The following is a 24885-nucleotide window of genomic DNA, read 5'->3' as shown; positions in this document are numbered from 1 at the left end:
TCCAAGAGACAGAGGCAAAGAAGGTGATAGCATTGAAACAAGGGGGACAGCAAATGCCTTAAAGGCAACAAGGTGGGAAGAACAGCTAGGCAAAGTGACCCTGGACCCACTGAGTATGTGCATAGGAATAATGTGTAAGTAACCTAGAAAGCTGGGAACGTTCTGACTTTGAAGAACTAATGAAACTTCCTAGAACACTTCCAGCCCTTGGACCATATGACCCTCTTTTATCAGAAGGTCCCATTTCCCTTACCAAAATAGTACAATCCAAAAGACAGAATCTTTAGTAAGAATAGATTTAAAAAGGTGAGAGAAGAGAATTTTTTTTGTCTTTGTATCTTTAGTCCCAGTACACTAGCTTGTCCATAGCAGACAATTAATAAAATAAAATTTAGAATGTCCTCCAGCCCCTTTCATTCTATACTCCCCAATCTTGGGCTCTCTTATTTTGCTGACATTTCATTTTGTAGAGGCAGTTTTCTTTTTTTTTTTTCTTCTTCTCCCACTGACCATAAACAGTGGGATGGACTATCTCTAGTAGTAATATATTTTCCTTTGGTAGAGGTCTTCAAGAAGAATCCGGATGATCATTTGCCAGAAAGTAGGAGGAGATGATTTCATTTAGGTTGGAGTAGATGGTCTTTGATGTTCCTTCCTACTTTGTTGAAAGTCTTTGCTTCTGTGGTAACTTTTACATCTTTCATTATTTCTTTGCACAAATTTGGAAGCCATTTTGAGGTTGAAAACTCTTAAATGAAGACCCTAATCTAAAGTACCTTCCTCTTCTCTGCTGAAAGGAGTTATTCTGATCATTCTAATCAATTCATCAGTATTGATTTTATCTATCCACCTATCTATTTTGGAACAAGTTAGTTTTATGTTTCTTCACAGATAACTCATGTACTTTTAGGAGGTTGCTCTATCTTCTCTCATTAAGCTATAAAGTCTTTTTAGGGTAGAGTCAATATTTAATACAGCATCTCTTTATATCTCCTAACAGGTGACCCCCTAATACAGTGATCTCCACACAGTGGATTAATGTTGTTTACATTTACTTATATATCATTATTTTTTCTTCACAGTGGGATTTTTGTTTCCAAAATAGAATTACAAACTCATAAGGGACTTTTAGAGAACATCTACTAAAATTCTCATTTTATAGATGAAGAAACTGAAACCTCTTATGGAGGGGAAGAAATGTTGGATTTGAACTCAGAATGAATCTCTAGTACTTACATCAGCTCATCAGCACCTCAGTTTCTTTGTTAGAAATGGAATAAATTGTCTCTAAGGATCCTTCTAGTTTTCAAATATGAACTAATTTCTTCTAATATGATGTGACTTACTAAGTGTCACATAATAATTAGTGACAGAATCAGTATTGGAACTCACATTTCACAACCAGAACAGGCTTAGTGTGCTTTTTATAAATCATATCAACCACTTTCTAGCTAAAGGAGGTCTAATACTAGTTGTACTTTATCTTGTAGGAGTTAACTATGCAATCAGGAATTACACTGTCTGTATAGAGTTGACACAGATACTTTTTTTTTTTTTAGATTTTTGCAAGGCAAATGGGGTTAAGTGGCTTGCCCAGGCCACACAGCTAGGTAATTATTGTCTGAGACCGAATTTGAACCCAGGTACTCCTGACTCCAGGGCCGGTGCTTTATCCACTGTGCCACCTAGCCGCCCTGACACAGATACTTCTTAGAGTGCCTGGGAGCCTATCAGTTTTTTTTTCTTCTCAAACTTTGGCTTTCTTCACTTTGGTTTCCTGATTTGTTTTGCAGTGCTGCCACTTCTTTCTTGGAAGAATGTCATTGATATCAGAGAAGGATAAAGAGAAATTTATTCAGACTGGTAACACTTTCTACAATTGTTTACAAAAACTTAATTGTTCCATAAATACCTTTATTCAATTACTCACCAGTTATCTGGGCAACCAAATGCCTTATATTTGTGTGAATGAAAGTGGAACTGTTAAGGATTATTTTGAAGAAGTAGTATGTTCTTTGAAGAAGGTTCAGGGTGATATCGAAACAAAGGACAAAACCAGGGCTGAGTGTTGTCAATTTGCCAATCTAGAAACAACCATGAACTCTGTAATGGAGAAAGACCCTTGCTGTCCAAACACTGCTAAAAAGTTATGTGCGACAGCTAAAGAAATTTCTGACTGCGCTCAGCTGCCACTTATTCTTATGCTGAAAAATGTCAACTTCTTTGAGAGTATGGAATGTGCTCTTTCCCAACTGATGAAGTCCTCAATCATGAACCTACGACTGATTGATCTCCATAAAAATCCCTCTGAACTAACAATTCCTTTCCATCCTGCAAAAGGTTGCTGCCCAGTTGTTTGCCCACCAAAGCAACCTACAGACATCCTAGAGAAGTTGAGCAATCTGGGAGGTCAGAGCTCCATGACCCCCTCATTAACAGCTACAGATTATCTCCTAGAAATTGTCAAGACTATGGAACCTGTTGCAGACAAACTACAACAAGTCTCTAAGGCTATAGAAACCAATATGGAATTATTAAAATTATCTAAGTAGCTCTACAATTAGTAAGTAGTAGAGCTGGAAAGGAGGTGTTTTGATAAATAGAAGAGCAATTCTCATCCAATGATTTCTCACCATAAAAGCTAGAATGTTCCTTTGCTTGTAAGAGAGGCACTAAGGTGCTTTGATTTCAGGAAACCTAGACCTGTTATTTAATTTGAAGTATGAGGCTTGGCAGCTGTCAAACAGTAAACAATTTGCTTCTCTTCTTGCTTGTTAAAAAAACTCAAATAAATCCCCTTTGGAGTGGCATCTGCTTAACAAATATAAAAATTTCAAAAGACCTACTTTATTACTATTTTTGACAACTTTCATGACTACTAAATAATTCTCTTAAAGCAAAACTAAAATTTTAGATGTTCTAACCCTCATTTAATTTATATTATAAATGTTTCCTGCAAAAAACTGAAAAGTCCAAGATTGTATAACATTTTTCATTGAGCAGTGGTCAATACTAGCAAGAAACCCTCAGGGACAACTAGGCTTTAGAGGATTAAAAAAAAAAAAGAAAATCCATCTACATTAAAACAACTAACCAACCATACAGACACACACAGATACAGACACACACACACACACACACACACACACACACACACACACACACACACACAGACACGCCCGCTCGTGCACATTTTTCTCTACACACCCACTCCCTTTTTTTGTCTATCCCAGGAAGTCAAATTTCTCACTCCTTAACTTTGCCATTTGAGAAACATTTCTCTCAAGTGGGGATAGTATATTTTGTTAGTGCTTAAAATAGATTTTATAGCTAGATATAAGCAATGTAGATATTCTCTTCATTTGTATAGTTCACAAATCATGAGTATCTTTTATGTGACCAAAGAGCATTCAGCACCTGCTGGCCAACCTTTTGATGATGAGCCTCTCTGAAATTTAGTCAATTGGCCCTTAAATCACCAGGACTGTACTAAAAATGTTGTAGGAAACCTGCCAGAGTTTACACTTAGCTGGTATACCCTTTGGGAGCTCAGGTCACTACCATATCACAGTTAAGCATTTGCAATAAGCTTTACTGAAGATCTTTTAATATCAGAGTTAAATAAGAAATTTAAGGATGATCAAGTGCTATAGAAAGTATCATATTGTAAAAGATCAGGGGAAAATATGAAGTTGTATGGAATTGTTTTTGAAAGACAAGTGAATTCATTCCTTTTAATGGTTATACTATTGTAATAAACATGTTGTATTAGAAAACAGACCCTTATCAAAGTCAATGAAGGTCTATCATTTTATGCATATAAATTTTACATTGTGAAAAAGAAGAATCCAAAGATAACTAAAAAAGGAAGAGACAGCAAGGTTTTAAATAAGTCATTTGAGAATTCCACTCAGTTGACTTAAACAATTACTGGAAAATATACATATAATTCAGTGTATTAAAAGTTTTTTAGGTACAATGTTCCTGATTTCAAACCTCTTGCTTCAGCTATCTTACTTCAAAAGCACATTAGCTTTGGGGATAATGCTCCTCATAGAGTGCTCTTATTTCTCTTCCAGAAATCCTACATTTTAGTTTTGGGGCAATTTATTTTCAGGCATAAAATAATACCAGAATATTGTTATTTACAAAATGGACTTTTTGATTTAGAAAATGTTTGAGTTTATTAAAAAAAAACCGAAAATAGAACATTACAATTTCTAAAGTTAATCCATTCTGTTCTTCTCTTGTTCTACTTGGGGCCTAGCTAATTATCCTTAAGCACAGTCTGTCTTGTGCATATTATACATATAAATGAACATTGTATATTGTTCATCTAACTGCATATCACGGTCTGGAGAGTAGTCATTTTTCATCTACCTGGCTCTTTCATTATAGAGGTGGATAATTTGGGCAAAATTTTTATGATGATTATGATGGTCATTTAGGAAGCTCTGAAGTGTTCTGGGCCTTGTTGCAATCAATATGATGAAAGAACACTGACTGGATACAGCACTGTATTCACATCCTGCCTCTAATGGACTAGTTGCTTGACCTTAGGCATATCCCTTTCAGTTTCCTCTTCTACAAAAGAAGGGAATTGGACTAGATGGGATGTCTGTTAGCTAGCTGTGTTGTTTTAATTGTGTAAATTACTATGGAACATTACTTTCTAATACCAATACATTCAAATATCATAATTATTTAGCCATTTTCCAATTGCTGGGGTGTAAAGGTTGTTTCCTATTGTTTTGAGTTGTAATAAAAAAGAAGCAATGAATATTTTCCTACAGATGATATCCTACAGATATTACATTTGTGAGATAAGGCCCCATTTTAGTGGAATTGCTATGTCAGAAGGTATGAGTTGTTACTCTTGTTGAATATTACTCCAAAAGGTATGTATTAGGCTGCTGTCCAACCAGTTGCATAATGGTTATGTCTTTTATCTCATTCTTTATAGAATTATCTAGGATGTTTAATGCAATGATTCCTCCCCCCCATTCCAAATCTTTTTTCCTAAGTATAGCTGTACCAATTTAATGTGTACTAAGTTTGAATTTTGTTTGTATATGATTGGACATACTACTTTATTTTAAACTTCATCTGTTATTTTAGAAATTATCCTTCCCATTTTTGATTTTGGTCATTTGGCTTCCTGCACTTAAAAAAAATCAAAAGTGTTGTAAGTGGTTTATCAATTTTTTGATTAAAAAAATGCTATCTTAGGTGGCATACTGGATAAAGCACTGGCCTTGGAGTCGGGAGTACTTGGGTTCAAATCCGGTCTCAGACAATTAATAATTACCTAGCTGTGTGGCCTTGGGCAAGCTGCTTAACCCCATTTGCCTTGCAAAAAAAACCCCTCAAAAATGCTATCTTTTATACTCAGTATACAATAAACCCAAGAAAATAAACTATTTGAGAAAACTATAAAAAGATAAAAATCAGTTTGGGGAGAAATGCAGATTAATTCATAACAGAATAAATACCAAATGAATATTTGACTTACATATAAAAGATCATGTCATAAAACAAAATTGGAGTATAATTATAGCTGGGAGAGGGGCCCATTCTTAACCAAAAGATATAAGAAATTTAAAAATGTAAAACAGGCAATTTCTATCATTAAATTGAGGAGATTTTTCATAAGTAAAATAAATACAGCTAAGGTAAAAGGAAAACTCTAAACTGAGAGAAAAATCCTTTCATTAATAACTGCGGATATTTGTGTGCCATAGTGAACACATTTGTTCATTTCCCATTATCTTGTATTGATGCAATACGAATCCCTGAGAATGTATATCCTATTGTATATTACACATTGACAAAGGTAACCTGAGGCACATTTTCTTTGAGCGAATAACATTTTATTAGAAGAGATGCTACCAGCCTGCAGAATGGCTTGATTTATTCCAAAAACCCTAAGAAGAAGGACAGCTTCCCTTTTGTAGGTTTGGGGGACTATAGAACAAAGAACAGCAAGGTTGAAGGGTTGGTGACATCATGGTGGCAACATGATTAGTTATATAGCTGAGGCACAGGGAACGATATGATTGGTTGAAAGTTGGAAATGAGGGACTGATAGTAAATCATTTCCTCCTGTGACTAAGAAATGTTCATTATTTGAGTCTGCTTATAAGGTTGAAGATAGCAGCCCAGATATTGAAGTTTAGCTTGGTGATGTGTAGATACTAGACCAAACTCCTGGTGTCCATTTGAATTCCCTAAGGATATCTTTTCCATAAGGCAAGATTAGGACAGTGATTAACTGTTTTAGGAGAGCTGAATTTCTAACTCATTACAGGCCTATCTTATTTTCTGCATTATGTTCAGAGACAAAAGAACCATGACCTGGGCAGTAATAGGATAAAATCAGTTATAAATAGGATCAAATTTATATATATATATATATATATATATATATATATATATATATATATAACATATATATGTATATGTATATTTATAAATATGTATGTGTATATATATATATCTGTATATATATGTTGTATGTAGTCAGCTTCACTATTAAGTTTCTTTATACATTTCATCTTTTACTTTTGTCCCTTGGCATCTTTCTTTTGAGTTAGAAATTACTGCAGGTTCAATATGGAATCACTAAAAGGACATATAACTTCAGGTTATGCTGACTGACCAGTAACACCCCTACAAGTATTATTTACTAGCTGATGCTGCCATTTTGGGGACTTATTTGTCCAATGTAGTTTTAGGAAGATTGGGCAACAGAAGTTGGTGTTCCACATATTACTACACATACTTTATATCAATGAGACTCACAGTTTTTTTCAGAGTTTAGGGAGCTGAATCTAGAAGCCAATTAGTCAGAATCAAACTGCCATATTAGGGCAGTGATCCTAGACAGCAAGCTTGCTGATTTCCTTTCCATATAACCTTTCCATATTTTTAGCCTTGTAATGAGAAGTCATGTCAGCATCTTGTAATTCTTCTGCCGATTGATACCTGTTATAAGTCACTGTAGTTCTCTGGGCCTCAATTTCCTCATAAAATGAGGTTGGAGTACATGACTTCAAAGATCCCTAAATATATTTGGTGTCCTATAAAATATATAGGGAAATTTTGTTTTTTGTCCTATCTGACTTTTTGACATTTAAAGAACTAAGCCAAACTATATTAAGTGATTTGGCCAGGGTAACACAGTGGGTGTCTGAGGACAGGCTTGAACTCAGGAAGAGTAATTTTCCTGACTTCAGATCCAGCACTCTATCCACTGTACCTTCTAGCTGCCCCTGGGAATTAATACAACTATTTAAGATCAAGAGACATTCCATAATAGATAAAATGAACAGTTTTGCTAAGAATTACAAACTATGCATTTGAAAGATTGTTCCAAAACACTAATGAGAGAAACATGTCATCTCATACCTAGTAACTGGCAAAGATAACAAACTATGGAAATTATTGATGTTGGAGGGTCTGTAAAGGATATTGTTTTAGTGGGACTGTAAATTTGTCCAGATATTCTGAAAAGTAATTTGGAATTATGCTAAAAGAAATGACTAAAATATGCATACTTTTTGAATTAGCAATCCAACTGCTTGGCATATAGTTCAAGGAGGTAAAAAAAAATGGAAAAAAGATCCATATAAAGCAAAACATTCATTGCAGCTCTTTTTCAAAATGAATGTTCCTTGATTAAGAATGGCACAGCAAATTGTGGTATGTAAATAGAATATTGTGCTATAAGAAATGAATATGAAATTCAGAGAGACTTAGGAAGGTCAAATAAAGTGAATTTAGGGGGAAAATATACTCAATTATGACAGAAGTATAAACAAAGAATAATAAAAGAAACACTCATGATTAACTCCAGTGAAAATAAGACAATATATCCCCTTTTCATTAGAGAAAGGTGGAAAACTATGGATATGGAAACTTGGGTGTACTAACTTTATGCAGTTGATTTGCAGGTTTTATTAGACTTTTTAAACTTTTGTTAAAAGGGAAAATCACTGAATTATAGAACAGGTATATTTGGAAATCGATGCGATATTGAAGTGAAAGGCATCAATAAATTTTAAAAATTGAGTACTTTCAAGGAAAAAATCCCTTGATACGTTTCTGTTTTTATCACAGAAATTCTCTGAGTTACAGTTTTAAAGGTTACTGACTTTGTCAGGTAAGGCAGGACATGAACTATTCAAGTTTTGGTCAGATGAGGAGAAAGAAGGATGGAGTCAGTCCTCCACTCATGCTTGAGACTGGGGAGAAGGAGTCAGAAAGAACTTACACACTCAACTGGAAAGATAGCACATAGTTCCCAAGAGTTCTGACACAAGATCAGATGACATGGACATGAACTGCTGGTAGCAAAACTGGGTTCAAATTTCAGCTAATTTTAGGATGGGGAAAAAAGTAAACTTAAAATTAAAAAATAGTTCTGCTTAGGTTCTTCAACCAGTCCTCACAGATGACAAAGATGTTGTAGAGAAGGGAGATCTAATTGTTGCTTCAGTAATATGTCTTTAGCAATTATATTTAAAAGGTTAACCAGGAAAATGATAAATAATTTTCCCTTTGATTCATTTATAATGCATGACTGTCTGGCCTTTCTAGAAATGTTATTAGGAATTCTGAATATCACAAGAATCATTTTCTTACGTCATAATTTTCTATTAGTAAAGAATATATAAGATATAACAGTTGATTCATGGATAGTTACTACCAAGTTTGTATCAAGAATAGATTATGATTAACCCTCACTGAGTTCCAGTCACTATTTAAAACCATTTTTTTATCTACTCACCTCTTAGGTCCTGTTCCTTAAACTCTCTTGATCAGCTGATCATTTGGTTAAACTTCATTGGAACCTTACCCAACCAGAATAAGAGAAATGATAATGCTTTTGACCAATTAACTATTAACCAATCAAAATCACTTATAAATCACTAGAACCATGCTCTGGGGGATACAAAGAAAGATAAAGACAGCCCCTGTCTTCAAGAAATTATCATTCAAATGGGAGAGATAATATACAAAATTTATACAGATGCAGGAAAGTTTTAAGAATTTAAGTTGACTCTTGAAACAAGCTAGGAAAAAATTCATAGTAGCCATGAGGAAAGGGAACATTTTAGGAATGAGGGATAGCCAGTACAAAGGCACAGAGATCAGAGATAATGGAGTATTGTGTAAGTAACAGCAAATAAATCAGAGTGGTTGGGTTAGAGGATGAATGTAAAAAATAAGTAGGCTAACAAGGTAGGAAGGACCAGATTATGAAGAGCTATCATTGCCAAGCAGACTTTATATTTGATCCTGGAGGTTAAAGAGGAATTACTGTATTTGTAGTTGTATGACATAGCTTAGGAGTGCAGTGCATAGAGTACTGAACCTGGAGGCAGGAAGTCTCATCTTCCTGAGTTCAAATGCAGCCTCAGATCTTTAGCAAGTCACCTAACTCTAATATTCTCAATTTCTTCACCACTCTAGTATCTTTGCCAAGAAGACCCTCAAAAGGGTCATAAAGAGTTGGAAACAACTGAAAAACTAAACAAACATGATCAGACCCATACTTTAGAAAAAGTCACTCTGATAACTGAATGGGGAATGAATTTATTAGAGACAGAGAAACCAATTAGGCAATAATTGCAATAATCCAGGCAAGAAGTGATAGGAACCTGAGCTAGAATGTTGGCTATGAGAAGGGGATGTTATAGAAGAGATGTTCTGAAGAGAGACGTAAGATTATTTGGCATGAATAGGGGTGAGTAAAGTTAAGTAAATTAGTTAAGTGACTGGGAAAACAGTGATGCCTCAACAGAAATGGGAAATTTATGATCAAGGTTAACATGAGTTCTAGTTTAAATATGTTGAGTTTGAGATGACTATATGATGTCTAGTTCAAGATATGCAAAAGGTAGTTGATGTAGGACTGAAGGAGAGAGATATATTCTGGGAATCATCTGTAGAGAGATGATCATCAAAACTATGGAAACTGATATGAGATAATAAAAAGAAAAGGTCAAGAGGACTTAGAATTTTTTTTTGGGGGGGGGTAACCTGTGGTTAATGTGCTTTATATGGATAAAGAACCAATAAAGAAAACTGAAAAAGGTATTGAGTTAGAGGGAGAGAACTAACAGGAGAGAAGACGTATCTTGGAGAAGTGATCAACAAAAGTTAAGGACTGCAAAATATTTTTTAAAATGACTAAGAAAAAGGTAATGGGACAGCTAGGTGGCATAGTCGATAGAGCACCAGCCCGGAGCCCCTTTATATCTGGCCTCAGTAGTTCCCTAACTGTATGACTTTGGCCATGTCATAACCCCATTGCCTTAAATAAAAAAAAAGTTTTGGCAGTTAAGAGTTCATTGGTAACTTAAGATAGAGCCTTCAGTTGAGTGATGTCAGAAGTCACATTGCAGAAAATTTATAAGATAGTGAAAACAAAGGACATAGTGATGCTTAGTATAAATTTCTCAAGAAATTTGAAAAGGAAAAATATAGAATATTATAGGGTAGTCATGCTAGTGAGAGTTTTTAAAATGTTGTTAGTAGACAATAGTAGGGAGATGCAGATAAAAGTGAAGTTGAGGATAAAAAAATTGGAAGGTCTTTGGGGTCAGTCAGCTGGAGAAGACAGGAGGAAAGGTGGAAGGTGGGACCAAGAATTCATGTAAAGGACTTGGCATCTTCTCAAGGAAAAGAGTCCCTTCTTCATCTGAGGCAGGAGAGCAGATAGTAGAGGGATCTCTGATGAAGAGAGAAGAGGAAGGAGCTCTTGACAAATGGCTTTGATTATTTTGATGTATTAAAGATTCCAAGCAGAAAGTTTTGACATGGAGTGGATACTCTGGCAAAATGTAATAGGAGAGCGCATACAGTAGCTAAACTTGAAATAGGGAAAGGATGACAAAGGTAACCAGTGTTATCTTAGAAAAGAAGTGAAGAGTAGAGGGAATAGAGGTCATAGTGAGGACAAAGTGCTTGGTTAGAGGTCTCATGGCACAGGAAAAGGTTGAATGATAGAAAATTGTGAATATATAAGGACATTTAATGAATACCAAATATTTCAACACAAGTGTATAGACATAATAGTTTATATTTTTTAAGTGACTATTTCATGAAACCAGTCTGTAGAACCTTATAACCTCTTCATGATTCTTGGTCATACTCTGAGAATTGCTGGTTTAGGTAAAATTAGGGTTTAAAACAAGGACCCAGAAATCATTTAGTTCTACTCTGTCATTTTACATATAAGGAATAGATTCATTAAGGTTAAATGATTTCCCAAATGCCAAATAGCAAAGCTTTCTGTTAGACTCAAATCTAGTTTTTCTGACTCCAAGTGCAGTCTATTTTCCACTAAGACAGTAGTGTCAAATAAAAATAGGGGCTGCTAAATCATATTCACAGATCCCTTTAGATAGCACATTGAATTACAAAACCATGTTAAAATTATTTTCTATTATATTTTATTTTTTAATATATTTCCCAGGGGCAGCTAGGTGGCACAGTGGGGGCGACTAGGTGGTTCAGCGGATAGAGCACCGACCTTGGAGTCAGGAGTACCTGGTTTCAAATACAACCTCAGGCACTTAATAATTACCTAGCTGTGTGGCCTTGGGCAAGCCACTTAACCCCATTGCCTTGAAAAATCTAAAAAAAAAGTAAAAAATATATTTCCCAATTGCATTTTAATCTAGTTCCATACAAAGGAGTGATGTGACCCTCATATTGTTATGTATTTGTCATACCTATACTAAGACAACAATTAGGGAAGCTGCTATGCTTAATTTTGCTTAAACATATTTTTGTAATGTGTGATTTATAGGAGTCACATAGTTTAAAAAATACTCCATTTCTTTCATGACCATCATAAAAAATAACTACACAATACTTGGGAACAAAAGATCATCAGTTTTGCTTTTCTATCACTATTAGATTAGTGAAACACTTGTTTTTGATATGATACAGGCATCATCAAATAATCATCTTGTGAAATCCACTAGGAGACCTCACTTGTTCCTTTTTTGGGGGGGGGGGGCGTCCTCTTGTAGTATCACTCAAATAATTTTTATTATGTCTTAAACAGAAGAGATAATTCCAGATAGAAAATAAGCAACCAAGACCTTTTAAAGTAAGAAAATTCCAGCAGTCAGTAAAAAACAATACTGACTGTAAACAATTCCATGGTTTTTTCCCCAGAAATGAACTTAACAATCTTTCAATTGTGTATGATATGCAAATCAATCCATCATCCTTCTGGTTTAAATGGCACAGCCCACAGTAATTATTATTAGCCAAAAGAAGTTTGGAATAGTTCTCTCTCTCTCTCTCTCTCTCTCTCTCTCTCTCTCTCTCTCTCTCTCCCCCTCCCTCCCCCTCTCCCCCCTCTCCCTCCCCCTCCCCCTCCCCCCTCCCCCCCTCCCCCTCCCCCCTCCACCCCCTCTCTCTCTTGCGGGCCTACATACTTTCTTTTTTCTTACCTTCTTTCCTTCCTTCCTGTCTATTCATTTTCCTGCTCTCCTCTCCCCTCCCCTCCCCTCCCCTCCCCTTCCCTTCCCTCCCCTCCTTCTTTTCCTTTTCCTCTCCTTTCTCTTTTCACACTCCAGAGCAGTGTGGTGCTCTCATGCTTGCTGAAAAACTAATAATTGAATGAAAAAGTGAAGCACTTAATATGTGACAAGCACTTTTCTAAACTCTGGAGATACATCATTGTTGTTTGGCCTTCATTCTCAAAGAGCACCAATGGGCTCTGTCCTCAGGAGCTTACATTTTAATAGGAGAGATGGTAATATAGTGGGTAAAGAAAAGTGGAGGTCAAGTTAGTTAAGTTCCCTGGCTTCAACATAGTTGGCAATCTGAGGTAACTACTGGTTGAGGCAATGGGATCCCAGATAGGCATTCTGGTATTATGACAGTGGAAGACAATCTAATGAGGAAAACTAAAAAGTATTTTTGATGTTGGTTTATAATTAAATTTTTTGAGTTTAAAACAATACACAACCACTTGACTTCAATTAAAATGATGACATCAGAGTTGTTAGAGGAACTTAGTTTCCCCACAGATACCTCAGCAAAGATCTAAGAGGGTACCAGGTGAATTAGTGACCAGAACATGAAAAAGTAACATCAGAAAACACTTCCATCCAGGTCAGTATTATATTAGAAGATGGCTAACCAAGATGACAGACCAAATGGAACCCAAAGCTAGGAACACTAGGACATTTGAAGCAGTAGTTGGGGATAAGGCAAGCTTTCATAAATCACTGTGCAAGGAAACAAGACTTGATCCTCTCCAAAGGACTGTTTCCAAGTCTAGGAATTGGTAATCAAAGTGTTGTTTTGCTCACCTATGCTCATAGAAAGATACACAAAGCAAATGAACAGTTGAGTCTCGGGTTTCTCTTGAACCACTTGGAATTTCCATCAAGAAAGTTACAGGTCATAGATCTAGAACAAGAACAGAAACTATCTCATTATAAACTAATTCATCCTTCCCCCTCCCATTTTTTCCAGCTTTATTAATCATTTGGACTACATTTGGTACATTTGTAAATTTCCCAGCTTTAAAAAGATCTCTAGATTCTTGGGGAGACTCAAGCATTGAAACTCTAAGTTCCTCCCCCAATGTCTTAAAATGCCATGTTAAAGAGTACAAGAAGTCTATCCTTCAAAATTCATAGAGAAATCCCAATTGGAAGCTGGGCAATAACAATTAGACAAGAAGTGATAAAAACCTTGAACTACAATGATTGTGATATAGGTAGAGAAAAGGGAATGGATACAATAGTTTGAAGGCAGAATCAATATGACTTTGTCAATTGATTAGATATGTGGGGTAAGAAAAAATGAGTAAGACCATAAATATATAACTGGGTAGTTCTTCAGAAGCAATCTAGTCCAAACATTTCATTTTGCAATGTGGTTGAGGGTCCCACATTACACTGCTGCTAGTAAATATTAGAGGAAGGATTTGAAACTGAGTTTCTGGTTTTTTGTTGCTAGTATCAGAGCTCTTCCCCTGTGTCATGCTGCCTGACTCAAGAATGACCTAGAGGTTGGAAATTGGTTGATTTGAAGGACAGTGGTATCTTCAATATAATAGAAATGATAGGAAGAGGAGTGATAGGAAAGATAAGGTCTATTTTCAACATGTTGGATTTGATATACCTATAGAACATCCAATTCAAAATATCCACTATGCAGTTGGTAAAGTGACAGTGGAATTCAGAAAAGATGAGTAGATTTGAGAATCAATGATAGTAGATAGGATCAATTAAGAGTATATACAAAAAAAAGAAGAGGTCTAGAGCCTTTAAAAACACCCATATTTAGTGGGCTTGTCATGGATGAAGATCTAACAAAAGAGACTGAGAAGGAGCAGACAGACAGGTAGAAAGATAACCAATAGGGAACAGTGTCTGGAAAATCCAGATGTGAGAAAAAAAATTCTCCAAGAGGAGAAGATGATAAAAGTTGCAGAGAGACGGAAAAGGATGAGATTCAGGAATTTCTTGATTAATTGTTTTCAGTCTTGTACAACTCTTCATTATCCAGTTTGGGAAATAGGCTATTGGATTTGGAAATGAAGAAATCAAATGTAATTTTGCAGAGAGCTGTTTCAGAAGAATGGTGAATTCATGACCTAGTCAGTAGAAAGTTTAGAAGAGAATGAGAGAAGAGGAAGTGAAGATACCTATTATAAATGGTATTTACTAGGAGTTTTACTGAAGAGAAGAGGAAAGATACAAGGCAGTAACTGGAAGGCATGCTATAATGAAGTGAAAATTTTTTTTTGGTAGCAACTTTTTAAAAAAAATTATTTTTCCAATTACATGCAAAGGTAGTTTTCAATATTCATCCTTTTGCATGTTTGTGAATTCTACTCTCCCTTACCTCCCTCCCTCCCATGACAGCAAACAATTTGGTAAAGTTGTATGTATACAATCATGTTTTTTAAAATTTATTTAAGGCAATGGGGTTAAGTGACTTGCCCAAGGTCACACAGCTAGGCAATTATTAAGTGTCTGAGGCTGAATTTGAACTCAGGTCCTCCTGACTCTAGGCCAGTGCTCTATCCACTGTGCCACCCAGCTGCCCTTACAATCATGTTTAACATATTTCCATATTAGTTCTTTTGTGAAAGAAAATTAAAACTAAGAAAACAAACTATGAGTAAGAAAGAAAAAACATGAAATTTTAAGAACTTAATATGCTTTGCTCTGCAAGGAGTTTTTGATGGATGGAGAGATGGGTATGGTGAGAGGGTATCATGGAAGGGACGTGTGTATGTGTGTGTGTGTGTGTGGGGGAGATTACAGACAGATAGCTAGACTCAGAGACACACACAGATGATTATAGGGGAAATATGCTGGAGACAAGTAAATAGGATCAAGGGTAATTGTAGATGAAAAGGATAAGTGTTTCCTGGGCCGGTGCTCTATCCACTGCTCCACCTAGCTGCCCTTGTTCTTCAGTTCTTATAGCAAAATAGTATTCCATCATAATGACATAACCACATACCACAATTTGTTCAACCATTCTCCAATCAATGAGCATCCCTTCAAATTAGAGTTCCTTGCCACAAGGAAAGAGCTGCTATAAATATCCTCATACATATAGATTCTTTTCCTTCCTGTTTGTTTTATCTCTCGTGGAATATAGATCTGGTAGTGGCATTGCTGGGTTAAAGGGTAGGCCTAGTTTTATCATCCTTTGGGCATAGTTCAAATTGCTCCACAGAATTATTGAATCATTTTGCAACTCCTCTATTAGTGTATCAATGTCTCATTTTTCCTACATTCCCTTCAACATTTGTCATTTTTTCTTTATGTCCTATTAGTCAATCCGATAGTTTTAAGGTAGAACACCAGAATTGTTCTAATTTGTATTTCTCCAATCATTAGGAAGTTATTAGGACATTTTTAAAAAAATATATAGCCATAGTCTTGATAGCCTTTTGATGATTTATCAATTGGGGAATGGCTCTTATTTTTTATGAATTTGACTCAGTTCTCTATGTTTGAGAAATGAGATCTTTATCAGAGATACTTGTTTCAATATTTTTCCCGTAGTTACTAATACTATTTTCCTCCTTCCTGTTCCCTCACCCCATTTATTCTATTCTCTCTCTCCTTTCATCCTGTTCCTTTTCAAAAGTGTTTAGCATCTGGTTCCTGCCTCCCACAATCTTCCCTCCCTTCTATTACCTTCTACCTCCTTTCTCCCATTCCCTTCCCCTCCTTCTTTCCTCTAGGGTGATATAGTTTTGTATACTCAATTGAGTGTGTATGTCATTCCCTCTCTGAGCCAATTTCAATGAGAGTTAGGCTCAATCTCACTTAATTCTCTCTTCTCCCACTCTATGGCAAAATCTTTTTCTTACCTCTTTATGTGAAATAACTTGACTCATTCTACCTGCTCCTTTCCCTTGCTCCTAGTACATTCCTCTCTTACCCCTTAACTCCATCTTTTTAATATATTATTCCTTCATATTCAACTTCTACCTGTGCCTTGTCTATATTTACTCCTTTTAACTATCCTAATTAATGAGAAAGTTTAAATGAGTTATCAGTATCATCTTTCCATGTTGGAATATAAGCAGTTCAACATTATTAAGTCCCTTATGATTTGCCTTTCCTGGTTAGATTTTTATGCTTCACTTGAGGCTCATATTTGAATATCAGATTTTTCTATTCAACTCTAGTCTTTTCATCAGGAAAGTTTGAAAGTCCTTTATTTCATTGAATGTCTATCTTTTCCTCTGAAAGAATATGTTCAGTTTTGCTGGGTAGTTGATTCTTGATTGTAATCCAATGTCTTTTACCTTCTAGAATATCATATTCCAAGCTCTTGATTCCTTAGAAGCTGCTAAGTAAGTCTTGTATTATCCTGACAAAATCTCCATGATAATTTAATTTTTTTTCTGACTGCTTGCAATGTTTTCTCCTTGATCTGGGAGGTCTTAAAATTGGCTATAATATTCCTGGCAGTTTTCATTTTGCTATCTCTTTCAGAGGTGATTGTGGATTCTTTAAATTTCTATTTTATCCTCTGCTTCTAGAATATCAGGGCACTTTTCTTTGATAATTCTTGAAAGATCATGTCTAGGCATTTTTTTTAAATCATGATTTTCATGTAGTCTGATAATTTTTAACTTCTCTCTTCTGGTTCTGTTTTCCAGGTCAGTTGTTTTTCTAGTGAGATGTTTCACATTTTCTTCTAGTTTTTCATTCATTTGATTTTGATTTATTGTTTCTCAATTTCTCACAGAGTCATCAACTTCTCTTTGCTCAATTCTATATTTTAAGGAATTATTTTCTTCAGTGAGCTTTTGTGTCTCTACTTCTATTTAGCCAATTCTGTTTTTTAAAGTACTCTTCTCTTCATTGGCTATTTTGGATCTCTTTTTCCATTTGGCCCAATCTGGTTTTTAAGATGTTTTCTTCAATATTGTTCCTGGTAACAGAAGACTCCAACTTTGTTACTGTTAGTAAGGAGCACATATTCTCTACATGTGTGACAGAGGATAACTCACAATTCATGGCACTGGGAGCTCTTTATTCTGGCATGAAGTCCTCATGAAATTTTTCTTAGATGTAATTTTTTGTTGTGTTATGAGTGAGAGGGAGAAAGGAAAGGAGTGAAACTTATCATGTTGCTCTATTCTTTATAAAGAAGTTTACACTTCGTAGAGATATTTAGCATAGTTTCATTTTGTCTACACTTTAAATTTCATCCTTTGTGACCATAACTTTTGATGTTACTGAACTCAAGAAATGGTGGTGGTGTTGTTGGTCCTTCTTGTGCAGGTGCGGTATTGATGGTGGTATGGATGGAGGTATAGTATAGAATCATTTCAACTATCCCTTACATTTGTTATTGTAAAACAGTGTTAGTCTGGGCAGTGTTATGTGGAATATGCCCTATATTGGCTAAATCTTGTATCAAAAGAATTATTTGTGAAATATGTCAATCAGCTTTTTAAAAGTACATTCTAATTTAAAAAGTCCTGAGGTTAATATGCACTTTATTTTTTTAACCAATGTGATATAAATTATTCATGTGAAATCATGCAAGACAATGTTATTAGTAAAATTAAAAAAAAGAAAAATAAAGAAGATGAGGAAATTGTATTTCAGTACTCAGAGTTCATTAGTTCTCTCTTTGGAGGTAGATAGCATTTTTTTTTATCATGAGTCCTTTGGAATTGTAGATCATTGTATTGATCAGTGTGATCAAATCTTTCAGAATTGATCATCATTAAAACATTGCTATTACTTTACAATGATCTGTTTCTCCTCACTTCATTTTGCATCAGTTCATATAGGTTTTTCTGAAACCACTGCCTTGGTTCTTTGTTTTTTTGCTTTTTTCAAAGCATTGGGGTTAAGTGACTTGCCCAAGGTCACAGCTAGGTAATCATTAAGCATCTGAGGCTGAATTTGAACTCTGGTACTCTATTCCCTGTGCCACCTAGCTGCCCCCTTGGTTCTTTCTTTCTTTCTTTTTTTTTTTGTTTGTTTTTGTTTTGCAAAGCAATGGGGTTAAGTGGCTTGCTCAAGCTAGGTAAGGTAATTATTAAGTGCTTGAGGCCAGATTTGAACTCAGGTACTCCTGACTCCAGGGCTGGTGCTCTATTCACTGCACCACCTAGTCGCCCCCCCCCCCCAATTATTTCTTAAATCACAGTAGTACATCATCACAATTATATACTGTAACTTGTTCAATCATTCATCATACTCAACTATTGCTGAGTATCTCCTTGATTTCCAATTCTTTGCTACCACAAAAGTTACTATAACAAGCTATTAATTCTTTTTTCATAATTCTCTTTTATCTCATTTCTTTAAGAATTTTATTTTTTGGTAGCTGTTTTCACATTTTTGTCTTCTGATTTTATGTCTTGGTCTTCAGCTTTTTATATCCAAAATTTTTTGTTGTTATTTTCTCATTTTTCCAGCCTATTTCTTGACTTTGAACTAAAAGTTAAAGTTGGGTTCTTTTCTTCTAGTAGTGGAGAGACATTGTCTTAAGCTTCTGTCTTGTTCATGCTGCTGTTTTCAGAGCTAGTTTTCTGAGGATCTGTACATTTTTGGTGCTTCCAAGGTGGTGTGATCCTGGGAAAAGTTTGAAAATTCCCTACTTCTTAACTTTAGCTCACATAGAAAACCATTTTCCAGAAAATGGTTGAAGAATGTGGTCTGACTCTCCTGGATCTGGTCTGGGATTCTCTGTTTCTTCTATAAACAAAAGCTAAATTCTCATTATCAAGAATTGCCAAGGTTTGTTCATTGTATGACTTTACTTCCTTCATTAGAGCTTGGGGCATCCTATTTCATGAAGGAGAAATAAAATCAGAGAACCTTATTGAGGTGCCCAGTTTGCTAGAGGGGCTCAAAATTCATGTCCAAGCTTTATTTCTCAACTAATTCCACCCCCTGTCCTTGCAACAATGAGTAATTGGGAGGAGTTAAGCGTTCTTAACTGACCTCCTCATTTAATAATTTATTAAAACTGATCAGGTTATTAAATTTCTTTGTTGGGAGAGTTCCCAGTAATTTGCTGTCAGGAAGACAAACCTGGATTTGTATTGGTGCAGGACTTTCCCTTGGTGTCTTTGCTTACTGAGAGAAACTATTGAATATTAATTTACTGATTATTGACTAGTATAATTAGTAAATTTGTGTCATGGGATTTTATTTGCTATATTACACAGGAAGATTCCTGATCCCCTGCAGTCACAAGTACTAGCTTTGCCTCAGAATACCAACCAGGGCTTCTACTTATTTGGCATTGGACCCTAGTACTCCTCTCCACCCTGGAACTATGACCCAGAGAGTTGCCAAGCAGTGCCAGCTGTACCCAGTACTAACACACAATATCTTTCTGATCTCTTATCAGAAAGTCTCCCTTATGTTTTCTGGACTTGGAGCTCTGGAAGCTGTTGATGCTATTATGGGCTATTGCTGCAGCCCATATGTGGATTCCAGACAAGCCTCCACCCTGAGGGTTACAGTCTTTTCCTGCCAACCTCTTTAAGTTTTCTTAGACTGAAAAAGTGTCTCACCCTCAACCTTTTGATAGCTCTGCTGCTCTGCCTGATTTGAGATGCTATTTTAAAGGTATTTAGGAAGGAATGTTGGGAGAGTTTAGCTAGGTGGTTGCATCTGCCATCTTGGCTTCTCTAATACGTTCTTTATATTTTATTTGGGGATTAATTATCAAATCTTTCCTCTGGCTTCTGACCTTATCATTCCACTGAAACTACTTTCTTCAAAGTTACTAACGATTAATTAGATAACAAATCTAATGACCTTTTCTCAATCTTCATTCCTTTTTTTTTTTTGGCAAGGCATTGGGGTTAAGTGACTTGCCCAAGGTCACACAGCTAAGTAATCATTAAGTGTCTGAGTTAGATTTGAACTCAGCTTTGAACTCAGCTCCTCCTGAACTCCAGAGTTGGTACTCTATCCACTGTGTCATCTAGCTGCCCCTAATCTTCATTTCTTTTGACTTACTCTGCAGTCTTTGACACTTTTGACAAGAGATACCTGTGAAATCCTAATAGCATCCTCTCACATTCTGTGGAAACCAAACACTCAGTGATTTCTCACACTTCACCATCCAGGGGACTCTCAAAAGTCTTCTGCAGAACAATCCAAAAATGCCAATTCTGTAACACTCAGCTTTTCTTATATTCCAGCTCACCAGTTCATGCATTGCTCCTGGGGTGGACAGAGAGGTTAATAGAGATCAAATCCATCTACTTTTTTTCTTTTTTTTTTTCATTTTTTTTTTTGCAAGGCAGTGGGGCCAATTGGCTTGCCCAAGGCCACATAGCTAGGTAATTATTAAGTGTCAGAGCCGGATTTGAACTCAGGCACTCCCGACTCCAGGGCCAGTGCTCTATCCACTGTGCCACCTAGCCACCCATCCATCTACTTTTTAAGTGCTCAGGTTGGTAAAGAGATAAGAAGGCTATAATTAGTGGTTTTTAAAGAAAGGCAATTTATTTTATTTATTCATATTATGCCAACTCAGTTATAACATGATAAGGTGCTGGCTAAAAAACAATAAAACGGATTAGCTGATAATCTTTCTGATAATTCTTTAAGACAAGTTGAGTAGGTCACAATCTCTCAATTTCATAATTTGGAAAAAGAAGGGTGGCAGAAAATTGGCAAAGTTAACAAAAAAAGGGAATAATGAAGGAGATTCTAGAGGAATGCAAGCATTTTGATATGCAGTTTGTGGTATTGTGAATTATTGTAACCATTTTGGAAGCAATTTGTGATTATACTCTTGAAAGAGAAATGTTTGTCAAGCCTTTTAATATTAAGGATATTTTATGAGGGCTTCAGGCTCTCTTCTCAAATGTAAATTATGATTTCCTTTCCATTATTCAAGATAAGACTTCTCAAATGTAAATTCACCAAGATAATAGAAAGCAATTCATCCCATCCACCACTTTTTTGACTCTCTTCCAAGGTGAATACCTGACCCCAGTCTTGTCAAGGTAAATCACCTGTTGAACCTCTCCTCTTTGACTTGGAGTGGGGGAGAGTAAAGCTTGGCCAGTACCCTTCTCCATTCTGTATCTTGGTGGGTTTAAGCCCAGTCACATCTAGTGGCTGTTCCCTTTCCCTTTCTTCTTTTCCTCTTCTTAAATGTCTTTACTTTCAGCCTCTGTGAATCTTTAGTAACCTGTAAAGCTTTGTGAAATCTGCAAATTAAAACCCAAACCTTTCTTACCCTCCTGAATCAAAATGGTTTTTCATACATCGAACCTGATTACTCCATTTTCTCCATCATCAATACAAAAGATTAAAAGTTTATATCCTTTGATCTGTAAGTTTCATTGTGTAGTGTGTACCCCAAGGAGGTCAGAGATAGAAATATGTACCATTTATACCTGTTTATTGCAGCAAAGAATTGAAAACAAAACAGGAATGAACCCATTGAATGGGGAGTGACTAAAAAACATAATGAACTAAAATAAGCAATGAATATAAATAATTCAAAGATACATGGGAAAATTTGTGTGAATTGATGCAGAATAAAGAAAGAAGAAACAGGAAAATAAAACACACCATGACACAATGATAACAACAATGTAATTGTAAAGAATTACAACACCAAAACCAAACTGAATGTTATGTGATCAAACTTGTTCCTGAAGGGAGAGAAGAAAATGTATCTCCACTTCTTTATAGAGGTAATGTAATTTTGCTATATACCTTTTTATTTTTTATTCTGTTTTACAAAGTATCATTTACTGAGTAGGGGACATATATTGAAATTAAGATGATATAAAAAGGGTTATTAACATGAATTTTTTTAATGTGAGGGGAGGATAGAAGGTCATTCAAGACTCAGCTCTGACATTATATGAAATTAGCATGCATAGGAAAGCAACTACTTAAGAAAAGGTACTTTCTATGTTTCTAATGAGTAGCAAATGACATAATTTTTGTAAGGTGCTTCTCAAACTGAAAATGTCAGCATTTTCCCTGCTTAGTACTAGATTTATTTTGAGAACTTGGATTCAAATGGTCACCAGAGGGCAGCAAAAACCTAGCATAAAGTAGCAACATTTAACACCATGAGAAAGAAAGTATTGGTCAGTTTTTTCACTTTATATTGCAATCTTTGTAATAAATTAATTTTTTCAGGGAAAAAAAGCACAATTAAACAAACTGCCCCTGGAGAATGAGAATGGGTGAAGAGGCAAGTGGAGGTAGAACTTTTTAAATTACATAAACATTTTAATTTTTTTTATTTAGATTTTATTTTTTTTTCCAATTACATGTAAAGGTAGTTTTCAGCATTCATTTTTTTGCAAGATTTTGAGTTCCACATTTTTCTACCTTGCTCCTTTCCCCATGACAGTGCGCAATATGATATAAAGTAGTTTTTTTTTTTTTAGGTTTTTGCAAGGCAATGGTTAAGTGGCTTGCCCAAGGTCACACAGCTAGGTAATTAGGAAATGTCCGAAGTCAGATTTGAACTCAGGTACTCCTGACTCCAGGGCCGGTGTTCTATCCACTGCTCCACTTAGCTGCCCCAATATGATATAAGTTAAACATATACAATCATGTTTAACATCTTTCATATTAGTCATGTTGTGAAAGAAGATGAAGTATATAAACATTTTGAAAAAACCTTTGTGTGACAGGTGTGAATTGGGGCCTTTAGAGTTACTTCCCTAGTCTTTTAAAAAATTGGTAAAAATACCTAGATAATTAATTGATATTATTAATAATCTTAATTTATACAGAAATCTATATACATGTAAACACATTCATGGATATGTGTGTAGGGGCAGGTATGGGGAAGGGGGAGTAATAGCCTTAGAATCAAGATCAGAAATCATGGGGCTCTGACACATATAGATTGTGATATTAATCTCCCTCTATGTTCCATATAATTTTCTAAGATTCTAAGTTGACTTAAGACTGTTGCTGATCAACATTTCAGTTTGAGGTTTCCTTATCAGGAACTCTTGATGTCAATGAAATTAGAGCTCCAGTCTTTTAAAACATAGAAAATAACATAGGTAAATATGTATGTCTTAGAGGGCAGAGACTATTTTGCTTTTGTACTTGAATTTTAAGTGAAATTTTCTGTATGAGCCATGTTTTCTTATGCTTGAAAGGAAAAATTGGCCACCCAGAGGAGTCTGCTTCACTCACTTTTACCCATGTAGATTTGTACATCTTTTATAAGTTCTTGACCAATGTACATTTCCAGGTTATGCATCTAACAAGATGGATGAGTAGGCATTTTATCCAGTCCCCAATATCTTTTTTTAAAGGAATTATTTCTCAGAGATGCAGTAATTACAGCTGTTTCCCATAGCATAAGAAAGCAAGAAGAACAAGAAGATATTACCTAATGATTTGAATGAATTAGAACCAATCAGAAAGTTCTCATTCAGTATCTCAGTACCAATCTTTATACTCTGGAAAGACACACAAACCAACTGAGGGGATTATGTTATGTGGCCCACTTAAATCTGCCGACACATTCCATCCTTGCCTTTCCCCTAGCATCAACAAGTAGTAGACCTTAAAGCTGCCATCTGATATAGACAGGGAGGTTTAGTAGTGGAGGTATAGACTGTGTGAATTTGGAAAGTACCCCATTAAAACCCAGCATAATATTGACAAAACATAGTAATTATCGTACTAAGATAGCAATAGAAAGATGAACATTTCCATGTCCAGAATGAAGAAGAATATTGATAGGTTCTTCAAGATGATTTCTTCCTAAATTAACTCTTTGTTAGGGAGACCAAAGTCTAATAAGATATGACAAAACAAAGGAAATTGAACCAATATATGACAAAACTCAGACCCCCCGTGGATTTCCAAAATAGCATGGTGCTACAACAGAATATTCCAGAGTAGTTCAAGAGAGAACAAGCTACCCAAAAGTACCATAACATATTGATGAACTTTGTTGATCAGTATAACATTTTTTTACTCAGTTCTAAATTCATGTTTTATTCATATGATTTTAGAAAATATAGCCAAAAATACTTAGCCTATTTGATATCTATATGGAAAACTATTCTTTATTTAAAACATGCCACTAACAGAATAACATAAAAAAATTCACATAAAATGTATTATTTTTCAGAAAATTATTTGAGCCATGTAGAATTATGTTTAACTTTATATTCATTGTAATTCCTCCTTATTGGAATTAATTATTGAATAGATGTATAGAATTATTGAATAGAATTATTGAATAGACTTCCAAATTAAAGTATTATTGAGCACTTGATGTTTATGAATGGCATCAAACTATATGGGTCTACTAAAAACGGTTAACTCCTTCATTTTGTATATTCATTATTTGATGATATAAATATGTCTTTGGAGCTAATAA

The 24885-nt window shown here is 35.3% G+C and overlaps 1 protein-coding gene across 10 annotated transcripts in view; it reads left to right on the top strand.

Moving 5' to 3' along the window:
* The window catches only part of C7H12orf60 (chromosome 7 C12orf60 homolog), a 144964-nt gene that overhangs the window by 11708 nt on the left and 108371 nt on the right, over positions 1-24885 (top strand). For 4 of the 10 annotated variants that reach the window (XM_074194374.1, XM_074194376.1, XM_074194375.1 and 1 more), the window contains one exon: positions 1794-2841. The exons of 4 other annotated variants lie outside the window; for them this stretch is intronic. In XM_074194374.1, the coding sequence (XP_074050475.1) occupies positions 1794-2552 (759 nt within the window). In that variant the 3' untranslated portion in view covers positions 2553-2841. 2 more of the 10 variants (XR_012470167.1, XR_012470169.1) reach the window with 2 other exon arrangements.

The sequence above is a fragment of the Macrotis lagotis genome, chromosome 7 (assembly GCF_037893015.1).
Source record: "Macrotis lagotis isolate mMagLag1 chromosome 7, bilby.v1.9.chrom.fasta, whole genome shotgun sequence".
Classification (NCBI taxonomy): Eukaryota; Metazoa; Chordata; class Mammalia; order Peramelemorphia; family Peramelidae; genus Macrotis; species Macrotis lagotis.
The sequence above is the reverse complement of the archived record's forward strand: the minus strand, read 5'-3'. Positions and strand labels throughout refer to the sequence as shown.